The sequence below is a fragment of the Chlorocebus sabaeus genome, chromosome 20 (assembly GCF_047675955.1).
Source record: "Chlorocebus sabaeus isolate Y175 chromosome 20, mChlSab1.0.hap1, whole genome shotgun sequence".
NCBI lineage: Eukaryota > Metazoa > Chordata > Mammalia > Primates > Cercopithecidae > Chlorocebus > Chlorocebus sabaeus.
The window spans coordinates 29,572,059-29,591,423 of record NC_132923.1 but is presented as its reverse complement, the minus strand read 5'-3'; the positions used below and the strand labels follow the sequence as shown (position 1 = coordinate 29,591,423).

The 19,365-nt window shown below is 39.4% G+C and overlaps 1 protein-coding gene across 6 annotated transcripts in view; it reads left to right on the top strand.

Annotated features, from left to right (window-relative positions):
- The first annotated feature begins 7,203 nt into the window (after positions 1–7,203).
- The window catches only part of NTNG1 (netrin G1), a 353,391-nt gene continuing 341,229 nt past the window's right edge, over positions 7,204–19,365 (top strand). For 4 of the 6 annotated variants that reach the window (XM_037998133.2, XM_037998132.2, XM_037998128.2 and 1 more), the window contains exons 1-2: positions 7,204–7,522; positions 14,453–15,224. In XM_037998133.2, coding sequence (XP_037854061.1) covers positions 14,979–15,224 — 246 coding nt within the window. In that variant the 5' untranslated portion in view covers positions 7,204–7,522; positions 14,453–14,978. Of the gene's footprint in view, positions 7,523–7,716; positions 7,847–14,452; positions 15,225–19,365 lie in introns of those variants that run through there. The other 2 variants (XM_037998134.2, XM_073008531.1) reach the window with 1 other exon arrangement.

Here is a 19,365-nt window from a genome sequence, read left to right as displayed (position 1 = left end):
TGCAGGCACGTTCTTATGCTCAATACTTACTCAGGGAAATCCAGCTAATTTTAATACCAATCTAAGCACAAAATCTCACTAGGAAGGTATATCTCCTGCCAAAAGAAGGAATATAATGTATTCCAAAAGCAAATATGGAAGTTTAAAAATTATTTGCTGTTTTAGATTATTGCCTTAAAACAGGTTACTAAGAACTAAATTCGAAGTACTGGGTGCTAATAGGTTGAGACATATGAAATTGCCATTTCTGTAGGTCAATAATGATAAATTATTACATGTTAATATATCTCAACCTAAATAACATAGGATACTTTCTGATTCTTGATTTTTCTCCTAATGCCCTCAATTTTTGTCATTTTTAGTATCAAAACGTAAATGTTCACTACAAAGGCCATCTGCATGGTGCTGTGAGCTGTGCAGTTGTGTCAGACGACTTGGAAGTGACAAAATATGCTCTACTGTCTTGGACTTCCTGACTTCATATCACCTGTTTTCTGGTCACAGTGCCTTTTGTTTCTTTGTCTGCTGGATGAACGGCTACTCATCTTTTCAGGTGTTGCTCACATATCATATCATCTATCTAACTTTTCTCAGAATCCCCAAGGAGAATTATACATCTTTTCCTTTGGGGCTAATCTGCTCCCTGTGGGTGTCTATCTCAGTTCCTACAGCAGTATTACATTGTTTGTTTACAAGTTTATCTTCTCCAACAGACAGTAAGTTATAGAAGAGATTGTGTTATTTATCTTGTTATTTCTCATTCAGTCCCTAGCACACAGGAGCTAAATTCATGTCTGAGGAAGAGGAAATAGAAAGGCAGTAAAGAAAAAGAATTTATGTGAGATCATAGAAATCTATTGTAATATCTTACTATTGTGTCATTTTCTATGAGACTTCAAAGTTTGGAGAACTGACAATCAAGTTTCTTCCTGACTTATTGAAGTAAGAAGAGAATTCATAATACTTCTGACTTTATTCCTCTCCTTTACAAATCGAGGCAGGATTTAAGAGAATTAGTTATTTTCTGTAAGAGAGGGAGAATCCTTGGCAGCCCACTGGGAAGTAAAGGCCACTTGGCATGAATCCAGTTTACTCACTAGAAGCCAATATCCAGCTTATATCCACTGCTTCCATTCAACATGGAAACTAAAGGATGGTAGCAATAAAGCTGCTAAAAAAATAGTAGTAAAAATAGTAATTTTAGAACAGTAAACCTCAAACTAAACCCAGGACCAGGAAGTCAAGAAAAGCAGAAAGATACATCTGGGTAGAGTACACCCCAAACCAAATGGCACTCTGTGATCTATATTTCTCTTCTCTGTCTGCTGTTTTTTTCCTCCCTTCCCTTCCCTCCCCTCCCCTCCCCTCCCCTCCCCTTCCCTTCCCTTTTCTTTTATTTTCTTTTCTTTGAGATAGGGTCTCTGTCTGTTGTCCAGGCTGGAGTGTAGTAGCGTGATCTTCACTCAATGCAAACACTGCCTCCTGGTTCAAGTGATTCTCCTGCCTCAGCCTACAGAGTGGCTGGGACTACAGGTGTGCACCAACACCCTTGGCTAATTTCTGTATTTTCAGCAGAGATTGAGTTTCACCACATTGGCCAGGCTGGTTTTCAATTCCTGGCTTCAAGTGATTCCCCGACCTTGGCCTCTCAAAGTGCTGAGATTACGGGCATGAGCCAATGCACCTGGCCTGTGTTTGCTATTTTTCTATCCTTGAACCATTTTTGCCCCGTATTTATGTGACAGTACAAGGATTGCCCACAGAGGCTACTAAACCAGAGAGGCTGCACTCTATTTTCCTTTGGGTCAATGGCATGATACAGATCTTTGTGGACATTTAAGAGTGCACAAAAGGAGTCCCTAGACTTGACCATTATAGCTACCTTTCCCTTAAGCTATCTCTATTATAATACTAAAGATGCACATTACAGTTAGTTATTCGGCTCTCTCTAACATGATTGTTAGCACCTACCTAGACTTGAGAGCTTTGCATTTCCTCCAGCACCAAGGACAGTTCCCAGCAGGCCACAGGAGTTCCATCAACATTCATTAAATTGATGAGAACTATTGGTATGGAATTGATGGAATGTTCTCTAAATGAAGCAAAGGGCATTCCTCAATCTTCTCTATGTATTTTCCTTCTCATTTTGAAAAGGCTAATTTTGTTGTTGTAGAGAAATTGAAATTATGAAAATTACATTTGAGGAAATCCACACAGCTGTTGATTTTTGAGGCTGAACTTTTTCAGCCAACACACTAGATTAATTGTGGAATCTCCTGTTTTCAAAAAATAAGTTGAGGATCTTAGGCTGACAAACGAAGCTCAATAAAACATAAGCATATGGGAACCTATTAAGTTTGTTCAGAACATAGCATTATCCAAAACTGCTGGTGGGATGCCTTTATTTTTAATAGCCTTAGAAGAAAGATAAACTGTTAAACAAATATTGACTACGTGTTCTGTCTGATTCTCAAAGAAAATGAAATGGGTAATAGAAGCTCAGGGTGTCATGATTTTAAGAGACTCGCCAGTTGGATAAAAACATTTAGTATCACATACTCAGAGCACAAAAATTAAAAAGTGATTTCTCTTGATTTTTTTATGGATAAGAAGGGGTAAACAAAATTAAAAAAAGGAAACCATATTTTCCATTAAACATTTCTAGGACTGGAATAGAAAAGAGGCATAAAATACTTGACTAAAGTTAGTCATCTTTTAATTTAGCATGATTTCTCTTTAAAAATCCCTATTTTGCGCATTTAAAAATATGTATAGTTTAAGCAAGCAGCTAATTTTATTATTTCCAAACTATTTTACACAGTGCCATATACTACAAAGTACATGGGTGCTAGAAGACATGTTCCTTGCATCAGTCACTAACTGGCAATGTCTTACACTATTTGCTAATTTTTGTGCTCCAGTGTCATTAACTCAGTAAATATGTGTGTTTTCTTACATTAAACAATACGTCCTTCAGTCTGCTGTTAACTTTGAGAGGAACTAAATGAGATTGTTGGTATACATATGTTGAGCATGATCAGTTACTTGAATTGTTTGGGCTTGCAAATTTAAAGCTGTAAGAGAAGTACCTTGGTATTCCTATAATAGCAGGAAAATGCCAGTATAATCTAGTTTATAGAGCCCAGACCAATGCTTAGGGTTTGCTGGAGGTTTAAATGTCAAAATATTTGAGCATTAAAAAAGCCTGTCAGGTAAGAAACTTCAAAACCTGTCAAAACTATACAGCTAATGGCTCTCTAGTAAAACATGTCCCTGAGCACAAAGTGAAGGCAAGAAAGCTGAAGGATGTTTCTACTGGGACACAAGCAGCAGTTATAAACAACATCTACCACATAGTATACAATTGGTCAAATAGAACTTGGTCTTTGTTATGAAATAAATGTTTTGTTCCATACCTACCAAATTCGTAAGTTGAAATCCTAACTTCTGATGTGATGGTATTAGGGGGTAGGGCCTTTGAGAGATAACTAAGTCATGAACAAGATAGAGCCCTCATGAGTAGGATTAGTGCCCTTATAAAAGGGACCCCAGAGAGCTCCTTAGCCCTCCTTCCACCATGTGAGAATACAAGGAGTTAGTCTGTTGTCTGCAACCCAGTAGGGGGCTCTTATCAGAACCTGACCATGTTGGCTCTCTGATCTCAGATTTCCAGTCTCTAGAGCTGTGAGAAATAAATTTCTATTGTTTTAAAGCCACTCAATCTATGGTCTTTGTTACAGCACCCCAGAGTGTCTAATGTGCCCATGATTTGGACATTTTAGACATCTACATATTAATTTAATATAGTGAGAGTTAACTCCTGTTACCAAGGAGGCCATGAATCATGAGAATAAGCTAAAGCTATTCACACCTGCACTGGACATTTATCTTATACCTACATTATGTCAAGCATTTTAGAGTATTTATAAAAAAAGGACACATGTCTTTTTGGACCAGATATATTGCAAATATGCCATCACTACCACTTTGGCATAATGAAGTTACAGGTATTGAAACAACCCTGCCAAATCTCTAAAGAGAAGATTTTTAGGCAGCTAAGAACCTAGAAAAATGAGCAACAGTTAGAGACCTAACAAGATTACAAATAAATGGATATCTAAGTTGAAGAAGAATGAGGAATGTGTAGAAACCAGCCAAAGATCTAAAGCCAGGGAACTGAAAGATCAAGCCATTCTTCTCCAAAGGGAAAAAGAAAAAAAAAAAAAAAAAAAAAAAAGTAGAGTTGAAAGGTTAAACAAAAACAGAAAAATAGGTTTTCCAAAGAAAGTTAAATATATATATGGCAAGAGAAAGCAAAGAATGATAAGGAAAGGTAGGTATGCCTTAAATAATTTCCGTTGGTGCCAATGAAATCTCTAAAGTCAATTTCTGATCAGTGTATATTATATAAACAAACATGCAAAGGTATATTGAGGAAAACTGGTTTAATATACACATGTCAGTTTGGGGAAGTATATCAGATCTACTTAAAGTGCTTTTTTTGGAAAACATGTCCTTCTCACCTGATTGCTGCTGGAGGAGAGAACAAGATCTGGAAGGGAGGGGGTTTTAATGTTGAAAAGTCTCTGATGATTCTGATTTACTTCCTTGAGTTTAGATCCACATGTTTAGTTGGTGATTCACTGAGCTTCTGCAAAGGTCAGAGCACATGTTCCACAGAAAAACTCACCTCTGAAAGACTCTCCCACTCCTGTAGTGGGAGGTGTTACCTAATTGGGAAGGTTCTCATCTATATATCACACTTATTTGGGATTGCTGTCGGCCTCATAGTCAAAGGAATCCTGGGAATGACGGATGATACAGGAAGAGAGGAAGGGAGGTTAGTTCCAATATTTTGACAGATGAAAACAGGTATTTTTCCAGGTGGGGAGCCAAAAATCACAAAGATCTTGGTGTATTCCAGAAGAGAATGTCCTAATCTCTGCATAGATTTCTTTTCTTTTTACTACAGAATGGCCTTAAATGACCAGGTAAAGTGGAGGATGAGAGTTCAGAAAGGCTTTCTTGCCTTCAGAGAAAAGGGCAAGAGAGAGGGGAAAGGCTGAGAACTGTCTGTATTTCAGGATCCAGGTCAAGGGGCCAACGAGAAATAAGAAGGCCACTCTTGGTATTGTTTCTTATATCCTATTGCCAAAGGCTCCCATAGAAAGAACTGGGCTGTAAGGGCCTGTGAAGGAGGATTAGGTGGTGAGTAACATCTCCATATAGTCAGTATATTTTAAACCTGGAAAGCATGGCCGGAGACACGGGGAAGAGCCAGACTTGACCACTGTCTAAGAAACCCTGCTAGGAGTTTCAGCCCTACAGGTAACTCCTTTTTGCAATGTCAGCACTACAGGACAAAGGTGGGAAAGAGGAAAGCACATAAACCCCAGATTCCTGCACTCAGAGATTCAGAGGGCGGACTCACTGTAGCCTTTTAGGTGTTAGAGGGAAGGCCAGGGGTGCCTGAAACCCCTGCCCACTTTCTGGCTGCCCAGGGCCAAGGAGGGCCTGGTTATAGGCCCAACTCAACAAACTTTTCCCCCATGCATCCTTTTACCACACCACACCCAGGCATCACAGAAAAATGACCCAATTACTCAGCCTCCTACCTTAATTGTGGGACACACAGTGACTAAGTGTTCCCAATTGCCTATTTCTTCCTGCCCCAGCTTTGCCTTGACCAAACATGAGTCAGGCTTCTCTCCAGCAGGTCCCTGGACTTTAGCTTGCCCCTCAAATCTGAGCAAGAACTAAAATGTGAAACATTCACCGTTGTTAGCTTATCTTCCAAATTCTTGGACCACAGAGACACATTTCTTGTTCATCCATGAGGGTCTTGAAGCGAGTTTTTCTCCCATCTACTTGGCTTTTCCTGTTGCGTGCTCCCTTTATATATACAGGGGGAAAAAAAAAAAGCCGATTTCTGTTTGGTTTTGAGAGGCTTGCAGATTTCTGAGATCAGAGCGTTTTCCCTGTTTCAATAGTCTTTCTTTCTAATGAAAGTCTCCCTATCTTATCTAAGTTCGGATTCGTTTCTGTTTGACGTTAATGTGTAGCTAAGAGTGATCCCAGGTGAGTCTGAGCCCACCTTGGTGGGCAATGAAGCCTGGAGCATCGGAGCATTTGTCTTTCTCTGAGAAAAGGCAAGGAAGCCTGAAATGCACAGCTCTCCCTTGAACTTCAACTTACTAAAGGGGAATGAATTTCTAAAGGAGGAGGTTCCAGTCTAGGGCTGTAGGGGCCTCTGGGCAAAGGAAGTGCTGGTTGAAAAACACCATTGTGATCACTTCTAGCGGCGAAGGGTGTGCTTGGGAACGGTTCGGGGAGGGGACAGAAGAGAGAGGGTGGGGATGGACGGCAGCAGAAGTAGGAGGTACACGAGGAGTTACTGGTAACGGCGCTTCAGTGGAGGAGCCGGGGGGGATGGGAAGTAGGGGGAGGGGGGCCCTGTTGCCTCAGCGCCCAGAGGTCGTGGAGCGGCAGCAGGGGCGGCCGGAGCAGCAGCAACAACAGCAACAGCGAGCGGGACGGAGTTAGGACCGCTCGGAGCGCACAGGTCTTGAGGTAGTATAAGGTTTGCTATCCTTCCACTTGCTGGCAGTTGCAGAAGAAGATCTGCTTTTTAAGTGAAACGTACCCGCCACCCCTCCAAGGGCTGCGGCTTCCCCGGGCTTGCTTCTTTGCCGCTCCCCTTTCCGGCTCTAGCGCTCACTCTTTAATTGGCACTGGCCCCTAAGTTTGCCAGGAGCTCGCTGCCCGCTCGGAGCAGGGTCCCGGCCGGACGCCGCGGGCGGGGGCGGGGAGCCCGGGAGCCGCAATCCAGAAGCGTCGTGGGCCATGTATATTTCATCAAACGGACTTTGGGTGCGTCGCGTCTCGCAGCCATCAGCGCTATGTGCAGTGACATTTCTGACTTGAGTGCAGGAATGCGCGAAGGAAGCCCGGGCGAAATTGGTACTAGAGGATCTTCTTGGCGCCAATGCTAATTGTCCTGATTTATGCCCCTTCTGACTAAGCTCAACGTCTTCATCTGAAATAAAATGAAAGCGGTGCCAAGCGGCATAGAACCGCCTGGCCGCTGGTTCTGATCCCCGGGAACTAGAAAATCGTCCTGCGGCTTGGAAAAAAAAAAAAAAAGGAAAAAAAAAAAAAAAAAAAAAGAAATAGAAATAGAAAAAAGAAAAAATATCCCTCAGTAAAAGTTTAAGGCGAGAAGTGTCAGAAGCAGCGGCGCGAGGAGGCGCGGAGGAGAGCCGGCGAGCAGCGGACTGGGCTGGCACGACCTCCGAAGGCTGCAATCTCATTATTAATATCACTATATTTTTGGAGGGAGAGGCACCTTTCTCATCCTCTCTTCCTCTCCGCCCACCCTTACTCCCTCCCCCTCATCTACCTGTCAAAGTCACTGATCTTTTGCATTTCGGAAGAGGACGTCAACGGGAAGGAATTCCCCCTCTGGGTGCCGGCTCCAAGAGGGGGCGACGTGCAGGAGTCTCCCCCGGGGGTGGAGGCGAAGGTAATTAAGCGGCGGGGAGTGGCGGGCCGGCGCTGGGTTCTCGGTCCTCGGGGTTCTCTCCCGCCGGCGGCCGGGCGCGATCGGGATTCCCGGGCTGCAGCGGTGGCGGCAGCTCGGGTCCTTACGCCCACCCCTCCCGCTCCGCCCGCTCCCTCCCCGGGAGGAGGCTCCGCGGGAGCTGCCGCCGCCCGCCCGTGCGCCGCCCGCGGGCTCCGCTGCTGCGGCCGCCGCCCGAGGCGGACCAGGCTGGCTGGGCAGGGCAGGGCCGCCGCCCCGCGCCGTCGGCTCGGCTCCCGCCCGGCGCAAGGGCAAACGAGCCACACGGTAAGTGTCCGCTGCTCGCCTCTCCTCCTGCGACCCGCGCCTCTCGCCCGTGCCCCTCTCCCCCGGGTTTCCCCATCCCCCTCCGCCCCCCCCCCCCACCCGCTGCGATCCACAGGCGGGAGGGAAGGCTCCGGGTGGGCGAGGAACTTTGTAAAGCGCCCCGAGGAGGCAGCGCGCGGAGCCCTGCGCGCACACACACCGGCACACGCTCACACCCACACACAACTCTTCCCCGGGGTGCGCCCCGGGCGGGTGGTGCGTCCGCCTGTTATGTCCCGAGGCCAGGCGCAGGGTCTGAGCCTCCTTCCGCGTACTGACAGGCGCCCGGCGCTCTCCCTCTCTCACGCACACCTGGCCACACACATAGCACAGGAGGGTTGTCGTTATTTTTTCTTTCTTTCGCCAATTATATTTGTTTGGGGAAAAGCAAAACAAAAAAAAACAAAAACAAAAACAAAAAAAAAAGCACTTGCCCTATTGCCCGCCTTGAGCATCTGGTGGCCACACCGAGAGCTTTTGAAGTCCCTTCTTTCAATCTCCTTTATTGGTGCGAGATTAAAGCATTACTATCCCATGTTGTGCAGCTGGGGAGAAAGGGAAATTGAAAGAGGGAGACTTGGTGTAGGGATGCTGTTTGGAATATTCTCTCATATTCTTTACTGGCATCATATTAATCGGTTGATGGATTCGGCTAGGGACATTGAATTGCTCTCCTGTATGGATCTGTGGATATCTATATATAATACAAATAATACCGAATATTATTGGGCCTAAAATAACCAATTAAGTGATTCATACAAGGAAAAACTTAGATATAAAAAGAAACTGCGCCCTCTGCTGTTAATTTTAGTACCCTCACCCGGGGACTTTTTTTTTTTTTTCCTTCAGAAATCCACTTAAGAGTAGGCTGTCATCTTACAGGGCAAGGGAAGAAAATTCCTAGCGGGGATTTTAAAGCAACTTTACTTGGAAAAGTCGCAGGTTGAGCTCCTATAGTTGCATCAGGTACAGATTTCCAGTGAGTAGAGGGTCCTCCTCTCTCCCCTCTTCTTTTTATACAGGGAATAATGGAGCCACTCCTTCTCATAAGAAATTGTCAATCTTTGGAATGGAAAATTCTGAGTAAGATTCAGAACTCCACTAAACATATGGTGAATCTGGCAGTAGATTTGCTCTAGAAATAAGGCCCTGTTTTATGACTGAAAATACTAAAAGTTGTTTTATCTTACAGAAGTGAAAAGAAAAAAAACCCAGAAAGATCTTCCATTAAAGTCATTTATTCAGATATGCTTAATAGTTAAGCTTGTTGGAAAGTTTTACAAAAAAATTTTTTTTTCAGGGGAGGCTTTTCCGTTTTGTTTGTACCTTGAGGAGGATCTCTAGTGAGGGAATTAGCAATTCCACATTTCATTAAGTATTTTGGACTGTGTCACTTTGAATGCCTTACCCGCTTCCCTTTCTCTTTGGCAAAGGAAAAGCAGCTCAGTAACTCTCCAAGATTCTTTTTGAAGATAAGCAACTTTCAGTTTTTCATTAAGATAGAATTTGGATCTCTGCATGTGGTTCAACATGCAAGGAAAATGTGCATCTAGTATTTCACATGTAATGTTGTTCCAGGGATATATTTTCTTTTCTGGATGCCATGAAATGAGATACATTTCACCACTGAAGACCACCATGAAGGCATTCAGGATTCTATGTACTGAAATATTAATTTGGCGATATTTCCTATTGTGGAATTTAAGAGGGATAATCTTAAAACTTTTGTATGGAAACAGTTTATTTGAACATGAAGCTGGTTTCCTATTAGTATTTTTGTTTTGTCAGCTTTCACTGGGTGTATGTGTTAAAATGATTCAGGTTAGCCTTTTTAGGAGGAGGCAAATGTATTTTGCAGTTTCCTTTTGTATATTTGCAAGTGGTGCAAATACCTGTCTTTGCTTCCATTATTATTCTGAAACATATCAGGTAATTTGTTTAAAAAGTTAAATCATTACACATTTATTTGATAGGTTTTCTAAGTGTCATAAAAATTTGGAGAGTTTTAGTTACAAAGGCATCAAGTCACTTGGAAAAAAGAAAATTGGATTCAACTTTGAAAACCAATTATATGTTAACATTGAAATATATGTGTGTGAATTATATTGCGTAAGAGCAGATTATATGAGTAAAGTCTTAGGTTAGTATGAGATTTGGCATACTTTAAAAAAAAAATTTTATTTGCAGAATCCAAAGTTCTGTTTCAAAACTTCAGGTGGGGGTAGATTTTCTCATATATACATCTGAGACCTTAGATCTCTGAACTTCCCTGCATTAGAATTAAATATTTGTTTTTCATGTGGTAATTAAACTCCAGATTTCTTCTAGGCTTAACTGATTGTGAAATAGTTTTGGGTATTATCCCATCCTCAATCATCCTGCAAAACATGTACTATCTAATTTCTCGAATCAGTCTTCTCTCAATGAAAATAGAGATCTTTCAAATACCAAGGTGTGTTATTTAGGTTTATTAAGAATCTCATGATAGACAGTTGCTCATAATACCCAATCAAGTGTGAGTAAGCTATGCCAATGATGTTGCAGTACATGTTAAATTCCTTATATTTTGAGAGACAGTTAACAAAAGGATAGAAGCATATGTTTTCCATTAAGATGACTAGAAAGTGTTTTCTTCAGAACAAATAAGTGCAAAAAGCATTGAATACATGTTAAAATATCTTGTGTAATAAATTTCATGATGACTGCTGGAAGCTGCTAATTTTGATAGGTTATAATTTTGTATATCTTTATCTTTTTATATTTTCACTCAATGATCTATATAGTCCATTTTCCTTTTGTTTCTTCCCATTCAGAAAATGCATATTTATAAAATTCTTAATGTCTATAAGCAATGAGTCAATAGTTATATATTTCAAGTACCCTTGAAAAGCTGAATATTTGTGAAAGAAATAGCCTACTACCACCATTCCCACCTGCTAATGAGATTATATAATAAAATGAATGCTGAAAACCAGCTAGATTAGGAGATTTACTGATAATGTCTTCCTCTCAGTTGATGAAATTGGCAATTGCTTTGGAATATAATTGCATAAAATATTAATCACTATTAATTCCATGTAATACTGTGGGAGGCTTTTTTTCTGATGAGAGAAAGGGCCTGCGAAAATGGCTTCTGCAAAATTAATCCAAGGTGGAAGGGAATTAGCTGCAGAATCCTGGACAAATACATGTTCTATGTGTGCAAAGGCATTTTATAGCCCATTTTAGTCCTGATCAATAATATCTATCAAATTGAGGGCCATGACATAATTTTATCTCTTTTCATTGGTTCTGCAAATTTATAGACCGGAAGTCTATGGGGTACTCACAACCTATTAATGGGTATTTTTTATCAAAGAGGACTTCTCAGTACTTTAGTTCCCAAGTAGAGGTGATAGCATTATTTGATAACAGTGAGTTCCCAAGGTTTGCAAAGTGAAGAGGTAGAACTGGAGCTGCCCAGAGCTCTTCTGAATCTGTTCTTATTTAGGTGATATGGACACCTGAGACAAATTCAAAGGCCACGTCACTTCACAATTAGTTCAGTTATGGGCCAGAAGGGATAGGTTTAGTATGTTAAGTCCCCAAATACATTATTCACTGTCCTTCTCATAATTGGTTTCCCTAGCTATTTGCTGTGATGACCTAGCTTTTAGAAGCTATTGATAATTTTAACCTGTTTGAAAGCACAGCAGATAGACAAAGTGCCATTAAATAGTGGAGGTTAAGGTGTAAATAATATTCTATTTTTACATCATTGCAGTTTCTTCGAAAAATCTGTAATTATACTTTAATAACAAATTCCTGATTTTCAGAGGCTGCTTTTCCATTGTGTGTCATGGAAGTTCATAGATTTAATTTCTTACTAATTTGAAGTTAAGAGGATTTCTTTTGAAGTGTATGTGACACTGAAAAGTAAGAAGACCCTGAAATGCAGGATACATAATGATAGTACAAATATAAAAATTAGAATGAAATCAAATAATTATGTTAAATAACAACTTAGTGTCCCTCTGCTCCTGATCTGTAATATGCCGTGGTCAATATCTTTTTCTGTGTCAATGGGAGCTCATTAAATGTAAACTCTGCAGACTAACTGAGCCATGCCATATTAGTGCTTGCCAAAGCTTGACATTTTTAATACATTAATAATATGTCTGTAATGTAATGGAAAACTATTAATCACAACTGGTTATGTGCCAGAAATTTAAGCTATAATTGGCTGCTTCTTGTCAAGAATGTCTGTTGCACAGTCCTGCAACTGTCTAATATTCAAATATCTTGCACTCCTCTGCATTTTTCCTTGTCAGTCTCTAAATTCGATCAATGGTGTAGTCCATAATTCTATGTAATGACCATCATTATAATTCTGGTATACTTTAATGAGAATTCGTTATATTGGGATTGCTGTTCTGTCAGGAGATAGCAAAGGGTTCACATACATTTCCTTAGTGTTCAAATGTATGGTCACCCTTTATTTTGTGGTTGCAGTAATGCAAAATGTGGTTGAGGACAGAGTAACCGAGAATAAATGGATGAGGAGAATATCATTTGTTGGTTAAAAAAGAAAGTGAAGACTAATCTCCAGGAAGCACTCAAATATATTTAAAGTGGTATTTTCAAACTAATATTAAAAATAAACACACAATGCTCACTCCATTCAAACTCAAAACAGTCAATTCCAGGTCTTCAAGATTATATCATTCTTGATAAATAAATTATTGTGTATTTGAAACTAAGAATTAAAGTTAATAATTTCTGACCTAGTAGATTTTACACTGCTTCAGTTATAATGCCTACATCCCCCTGCCCCTTGGAAAGTATTTGTTTCCTCTTATAAAAACTAGTAAACACAGTTGAAAAAGTCATCTCAAAAATGTAAATTTGCATCACTTTAACACCTTCTCAGATTATTAATTGTCAAATTGTTGGATGTGTCTGAAAATATCAACTTAAAATTACTAATGAATCTGAAAAAAAGCAGAAGGCTGTAGTAGCCACAACACATGCTTCTCTGATTTTTTTTCTTTTTAGCTTAAGATTTCAAAATGTGCTTTACACAGTATAGTCTCTAGGTTACAAGGAAGAGGCCGATTCAAATCTGTAGTTTATACATGTTTAGACAAACTACTAATTATTGCTTCATAGGAACTCAAATATTCAACACTTTTTCTAATAGCAAATATCACAAATTGCAGCTGTATGATAACATTTTATGAATTGAATATAATGAAAATTGCACTTGCATCCATAAAGCAATTATTATAAATTACTTTGCTATGGAAACACAATTCAACCATCTGTTGGCATTTCATAGTCTCTGTGGCTTAGTTCATTTTAAGATGGTACATTATTTAAATATAATGAATTCCCTTTATAAGATTGTTTGAAGATAGTGAATGTCCATATTTCAACCGTTTAATGTGAATTGAAGGGTCTATAATAGAATTTTCTAAAATTGTAGGCTTTTTTTGTCCTTTTTGCATTGCTTAAAATCAGTTAACTTTTAGACTATAAATATAAATAATCTAATTAAGAAAATATATTTTTTAATACCTGGTTTCCAATTGTTAGCATTTGTTTAGATTTGGATAGTGATCTCTAAACAGAAAAGTGGCCACTTAAACTCACCAATGACTTGTAGCCATAGTTATGTAGGGTGCATTATCAGTTAACCAAAAGTACTTTTACACAGTAATTTTTATTTTCTCTTAGAATTAGTGCCATATTATTCTGCTTCATGGCCTGTTAACTCACCCTCGGCTATTTTTATATGTGCATTTTAAATTGTGCATTTTACTACAGAGCTTTTAGTTTTAAAGCAGCTTATAATATTCGCCTTTGGGACAAATTCTCTTCTGTTACAAAAAGTAATGGCAAATGCACATGTAATGGCTATAAAAAGATGTAAAAATATAGAAAATTCTTATGAAAGGAAATTTTGCTCCTTTGGTTTTATTTTTGAATGTTTTTTAGAGAGCCAAGTTATCTTTATTACTAAATGCAACTAAACAAAATATGCTAAATTCTTCAAATATAATGAGCAAATCCACAGGGACAGGCTTATGCTAACAATGCTGATTTTCACTCCAGCAAACAAAAGCTAAGAAATGTACAAGGAATTTGGAGACTTTTAGGGTCTCTTTGTCAAGAGACAAAAGGGATATAAGTTGTTGTCATATCTTTGTCATCATTATAAAAGCGCTCATTTACCCCATTGTTCTCTTGGAAGATTTTCTAGCACTGCAGTGTATGAGAAATGTTCAAATCTAGCTGCTTGCTCTCAGTTTTGTCAAGATGGAAATGTAATTTTTGAAGTGAAAAGCTGTAACTCACACACACGTGTCTGTCTTTGTTATGAAAGAGTTAAATCCTTCATATCGAAATTCTCCCCAATGTGAATGATTTCCATGGTTTGCTCATTCTAGCAAAATAGCTGAGTAAAGGTTATCCATATTACACCAATTTGCTTTATATTGCATCAGACCTCCAAAATGTCAACATATTGTACATTTCGTAATACATTGATTCTGGGACAATAACTCTTACTCTTATTGTTTCTAAAAGGGTGTTGGTGCCAGAAGAAAAGAATGATTGATGGGAAACAGACACCAGGCTATGGACACTCATCCTTTTGCTTCAGATACTGATATCTCAGCCTGCCTGAGCATCCCTTGTGAGCTGTGAACATTGAGGATCACTCAGGGTTATTGGATGTACAACGGGAGAGCCATCACTTTGTTAAATTATTATCGGCAGTTGGACATATTTTACAAAAACCAAACTAGACCTGAGTCTAATAGATATGTTCTAGGACAAAGAAAAAGCTACAAGTTGTTAACGCCTAACACACAAGTATGTTAGGCTTCCACCAAAGTCCTCAATATACCTGAATACGCACAGTATCTTAACTCTTCATTTTCGGTTTTGGGATCTGCTTTGAGGTCCCATCCTCATTTTTTAAAAGAATACACAGACCTACCTACCCATATACATACATACATATATGTACATATATGTAAACTAGACAAAGATCGCAGATCATAAAACAAGCTCTGCTTTAGTTTCCAAGAAGATTACAAAGAATTTAGAGATGTATTTGTCAAGATTCCTGTCGATTCATGCCCTTTGGGTTACAGTGTCCTCAGTGATGCAGCCCTACCCTTTGGTTTGGGGACATTATGATCTGTGTAAGACTCAGATTTACACAGAAGAAGGGAAAGTTTGGGATTACATGGCCTGCCAGCCGGAATCCACAGACATGACAAAATATCTGAAAGTGAAACTCGATCCTCCGGATATTACCTGTGGAGACCCTCCTGAGACATTCTGTGCAATGGTGAGGTAACCCTTTTACATCAAATATTTCATATAAATAGAGTCTAATCGCATATACATACAGATGTGGTGAGTGTGAAGACAATTCATGCAATAAGTTGAATCTGCAGGTGGCAGATTTGTGTTAAAAGGCTAGTTTCTTTCTCAGTGGAGGCTTACCCTGCCTGGAATTACAATTTGCACGCTGTGATTGATGCCCTGGAAGGAACTTACTTTCTGCTTCCCTGAAAACCAATAGTTTCACTGAGGCAGGTATACTATCGCATATATTATAAAAGAAAAAGTCCAGTTGAAGGTTAAATTTTAGATTTGAGGTTAGAAATATGATTAGGTCATATCTGTCATGTTAAGGATAAAATGCATTGGCAAACCAACTTTAAAAACACAAATGTTTCTTCACATATATGTATAAAGCCAGTCCCAAATTCTGTAGTTCAAGGAGAGACTAGATCTCATAATTATCTTCATCAGGAGGCTGCTATGATTTGGGAGTCCTTGGTTAGGAGATCAGCAAGAAAAAAAATAGAGGAGAGAGGGACTAAAGCCTTGTGAGAGGTTTTTCCAGAAAAATCTTATTTGCCAACTCCCCTTATTGTCAAGGTCATAGTTTTCTATGTATATTTTATAGATGACTTTTGGAACATAGAAAACTTATTTGCTAAAAAGCAAGGGCTCAGCATGTATAAATTCAGATACTTTTTTTTGATAAGCAAAGTTACAGAATTCATTGTTCTCATGGCTTATATAAGTCTTTTTTTTTTCTGCATAGAAAGTTAAATACCAGGCCGGGCGCAGTGGCTCATGCCTGTAATCCCAGCACTTTGGGAGGCCGAGGCGGGTGGATCACCTGAGGTCGGGAGTTCGAGACCAGCCTGACCAACATGGAGAAATCCCATCTCTACTAAAAATACAAAATTAGCTGTGCGTGGTGGCACATGCCTATAATCCCAGCTACTAGGGAGGCTGAGGCAGGAGAATTGCTTGAGCCTGGGAGGCGAAGGTTGTGGTGAGCCGAGATCGTGCCATTGCACTCCAGCCTGGGCAACAAGAGTGAAACTCTGCCTCAAAAAAAAAAAAAAGAAAGTTAAATACCATGTGAAAAGGTAATATTAGGGTAACACATTGAATTTTTACAAAAGACATAGCTGACAATATTTCTATAAGTATTAGTAAAGAGGCTGGTGATTAAAATGGTATACATTAATGTGCTAAAGAGTTAAGATGGTGAGTTTATTTGGTTTATGGTTTTTTTTTTTCTTTTTGTTATAGGTGGTTTTTATTTCATACAAGAACTGTGATCCCATTTTTCTCCACATAACAGATATAATTGTATGGCAGATTTTAATAGTAATCTTACCTGACTATATTATCTTGAACCTGGCCTGGCATTTTCAGGATAGTGATACTATTAATCAAAGTAGCATCTGTTCACAGTCCCCAGTGAGTTAAATTAGCATAAGATCATCTTAGACCTAGCAGCATAAAAAAGGTTTTGTAACAGGAAACAATTTTGAGCAATAAAGAGTGTTTTCACCTTAAAGCTAAGGGCTTGCCATTTTTCAGAAGTGCCTTCGGGGACTGGTTTGAATTAGAGTCTAAACCTGATTTTGTGGAGAGTGAGAAAAAGCACTTGGCTATTAGGTGTCACTGTGACTAAAGTGCCCTGAAAGACTAAATATTTCAAAGAGAGAACCCATCTCTCTGGGAACAGGTATGTGCTGTGCAAAGAAGTTGCATTTTGGAAAGCAGAGACTTCCAGAGAAGGAGTTTATTCAAACACATTAGCAAAATCATAATAAATCTGTAAAGGAGCAGAGACGTTTGTGGAGGCTTTATGTGAGGTCTTTAATAATTTCTCATGAAAGGTCAACTATAAGAGCTCATTATAGATGTGGATTGAAATTGCTGTTTGGGTGATAGGTTGTGTAGTCTTCTACTCCTTATAGCAGAGGATGAGTTCCGGGCCAAGTCTGCATATTACTGAGAACACTCTAGCTCTCTATATTGGTTTACATGACACTTGTAACAACATGTCCCTTCTGGAATTGTTTAATAATTTCCAGATCTAAGTAAAATAGCAAATTTCCTTTCCCAGGGTGCTGTTTTCCCTCTCAGAGGCCTGTGTGAGGTTTTCAAGGTGTGATTTGTGGGTGCGGCTTCCCTGATCTCAGTCTCTGGCCAGAGCATGCTTGTTCAGCACTCTTCCTGTCTGTCATGTTGAAGGGTTTACTTAGTGTCTTTGGCTTGCCTCTTTTTCCCATCATGAGTGCAAAGGGCATGTTACAGATCTTCCCATGTCTGCCTTTCAAAGGGACATGGTCTAAGGTATTTAAACGAGTCAATTCCTCTCAGTCCACTGGCTAAGTGATGTTAGAGACCAAATGGGAAAAAAGAATTAAAATATCCCCCAGCTTTCTCAAGTGCAGTCACGTGTATACTTTGTATGATCACATGAAACCCTGCAGGACAGTCTTTAAAACGCTGCATCTTAGAGTGACGCAGATATTTCGAAGCCCTGGGGGATGTAAACTTGTCATTGGACAGAATGGTTTTCCAAGGGAGAATGTAAGATTTGTGAAATGTTACCTATCAATGCTTAATTTGTATTCCTTAATATGCATATGATTGGCATAACGAATTTAATAATCTATCCTTTAAATATACACTTTGGGACTATTTGTATGCATATTATATACCACGTCAATGGTAATGGCCTAATATAGCAACTCTTCCTCTCTGCAGTTTTGGATGTTCCATAAAACTCTTTAGTGTGAGGATTCCTGACACAAGGTTGGGAAACTGTCTCAGGATGCTGTCCTATCAAACCTGTTTAGGTACTCCTTAGCCCAGGGTGTAATGGGGATCCATAAAGTCATTTGTGTTATGACTTATGTGTTCTCCCCTCCTTGACACTTGCATCCATACCTGCTCCCTCAGAGTCATTATGGCCTATTACATCAGGGGAGCTGCCACATGAATACAGCCACCGGTTAGCCCCTATATGTAAATGTTTGCTTCAAAATTGTTCCAGTAATCACTTGTTCAGCTAGTGACACTCCTATTAGCTGTGGCTATAGCTGTTCTGAGTACCAAGGGAACATGTGCTGAGAGAAATACCTATAATTCCTCAGGCCGATTTTTTTAATATAAAGTTGAAGTTCATTGGCATTGCATTAAGAGTCCGTGTTGCTGCTTTTTTCATTGACTTCATCATTATATGCCAATGATTATCCATTAATGTTGCATTTATTTTAATATAGAGTAAAATTTCGGGAAAAAAAGGAGCATATGGATTCCATTCAACAATAGATCTCTGCTTATTAACCTGGATGGCATAGTTAATAAATCTTCAATGTGAAGTACTTTAAAATTGTTCTATATTAATTGTACCAGTATTTATAAACATTAGTTTTTCAGGAGAGCACTGCCATTTCTATTAATCATAGTGGATAAGGAAGATAAATGTGTGTATGTGTATATATGTGTGTGTGTATATATATATACACATGTACATATACATATATATGCACACATTGTGTATATTTAAAAACATATATTTTCTTTTTAAGTTGATATATTCCTTTTGAGTTGATGATGGCTAAAGACAATCTCTGTTTTCATCAATGGGGAAGAATCTGAAGGGAAGGTGGGGGTTAACCCTCTTTTTTAGTCTGGGAGAACACATTTGAATAGATCCTATCTTTTCAGCCACATTGAAAGCTTCAGGTGGCAGAGCTTTGTCAGGAAACACAGATCATTTAGTGACTACAATTTGTTTCAATTTGCATAAAGAGCAGAGAGGATGATCTGAACCTGTGTGTAAAGCTGAAGTGACAACACAAAGCTATGACTTTTTCTTTGTGTTTAGACAAAGTTAGCTGTCATATCTTCGCGTACACCCCAGTGGCTTAAAAATGGCAAAATTATCTGCAATTATCTCTAGCCTGCAGCTAATTTTCTGGATAAGTTAAACAGACGCTTTGAAAAGGAGCCTACAGACGGAAGAACTCATGTGCGTTTGTACAATTTATGGTGCAGAAGTGCTGATGACTGTAGAAATGGAAACCCTTGAGTGCTGCTATGGATTTCAGAGCCAATCAAAACTAAATTAGGAAACAAAGATTATTAAAAAGTCTTCTGTG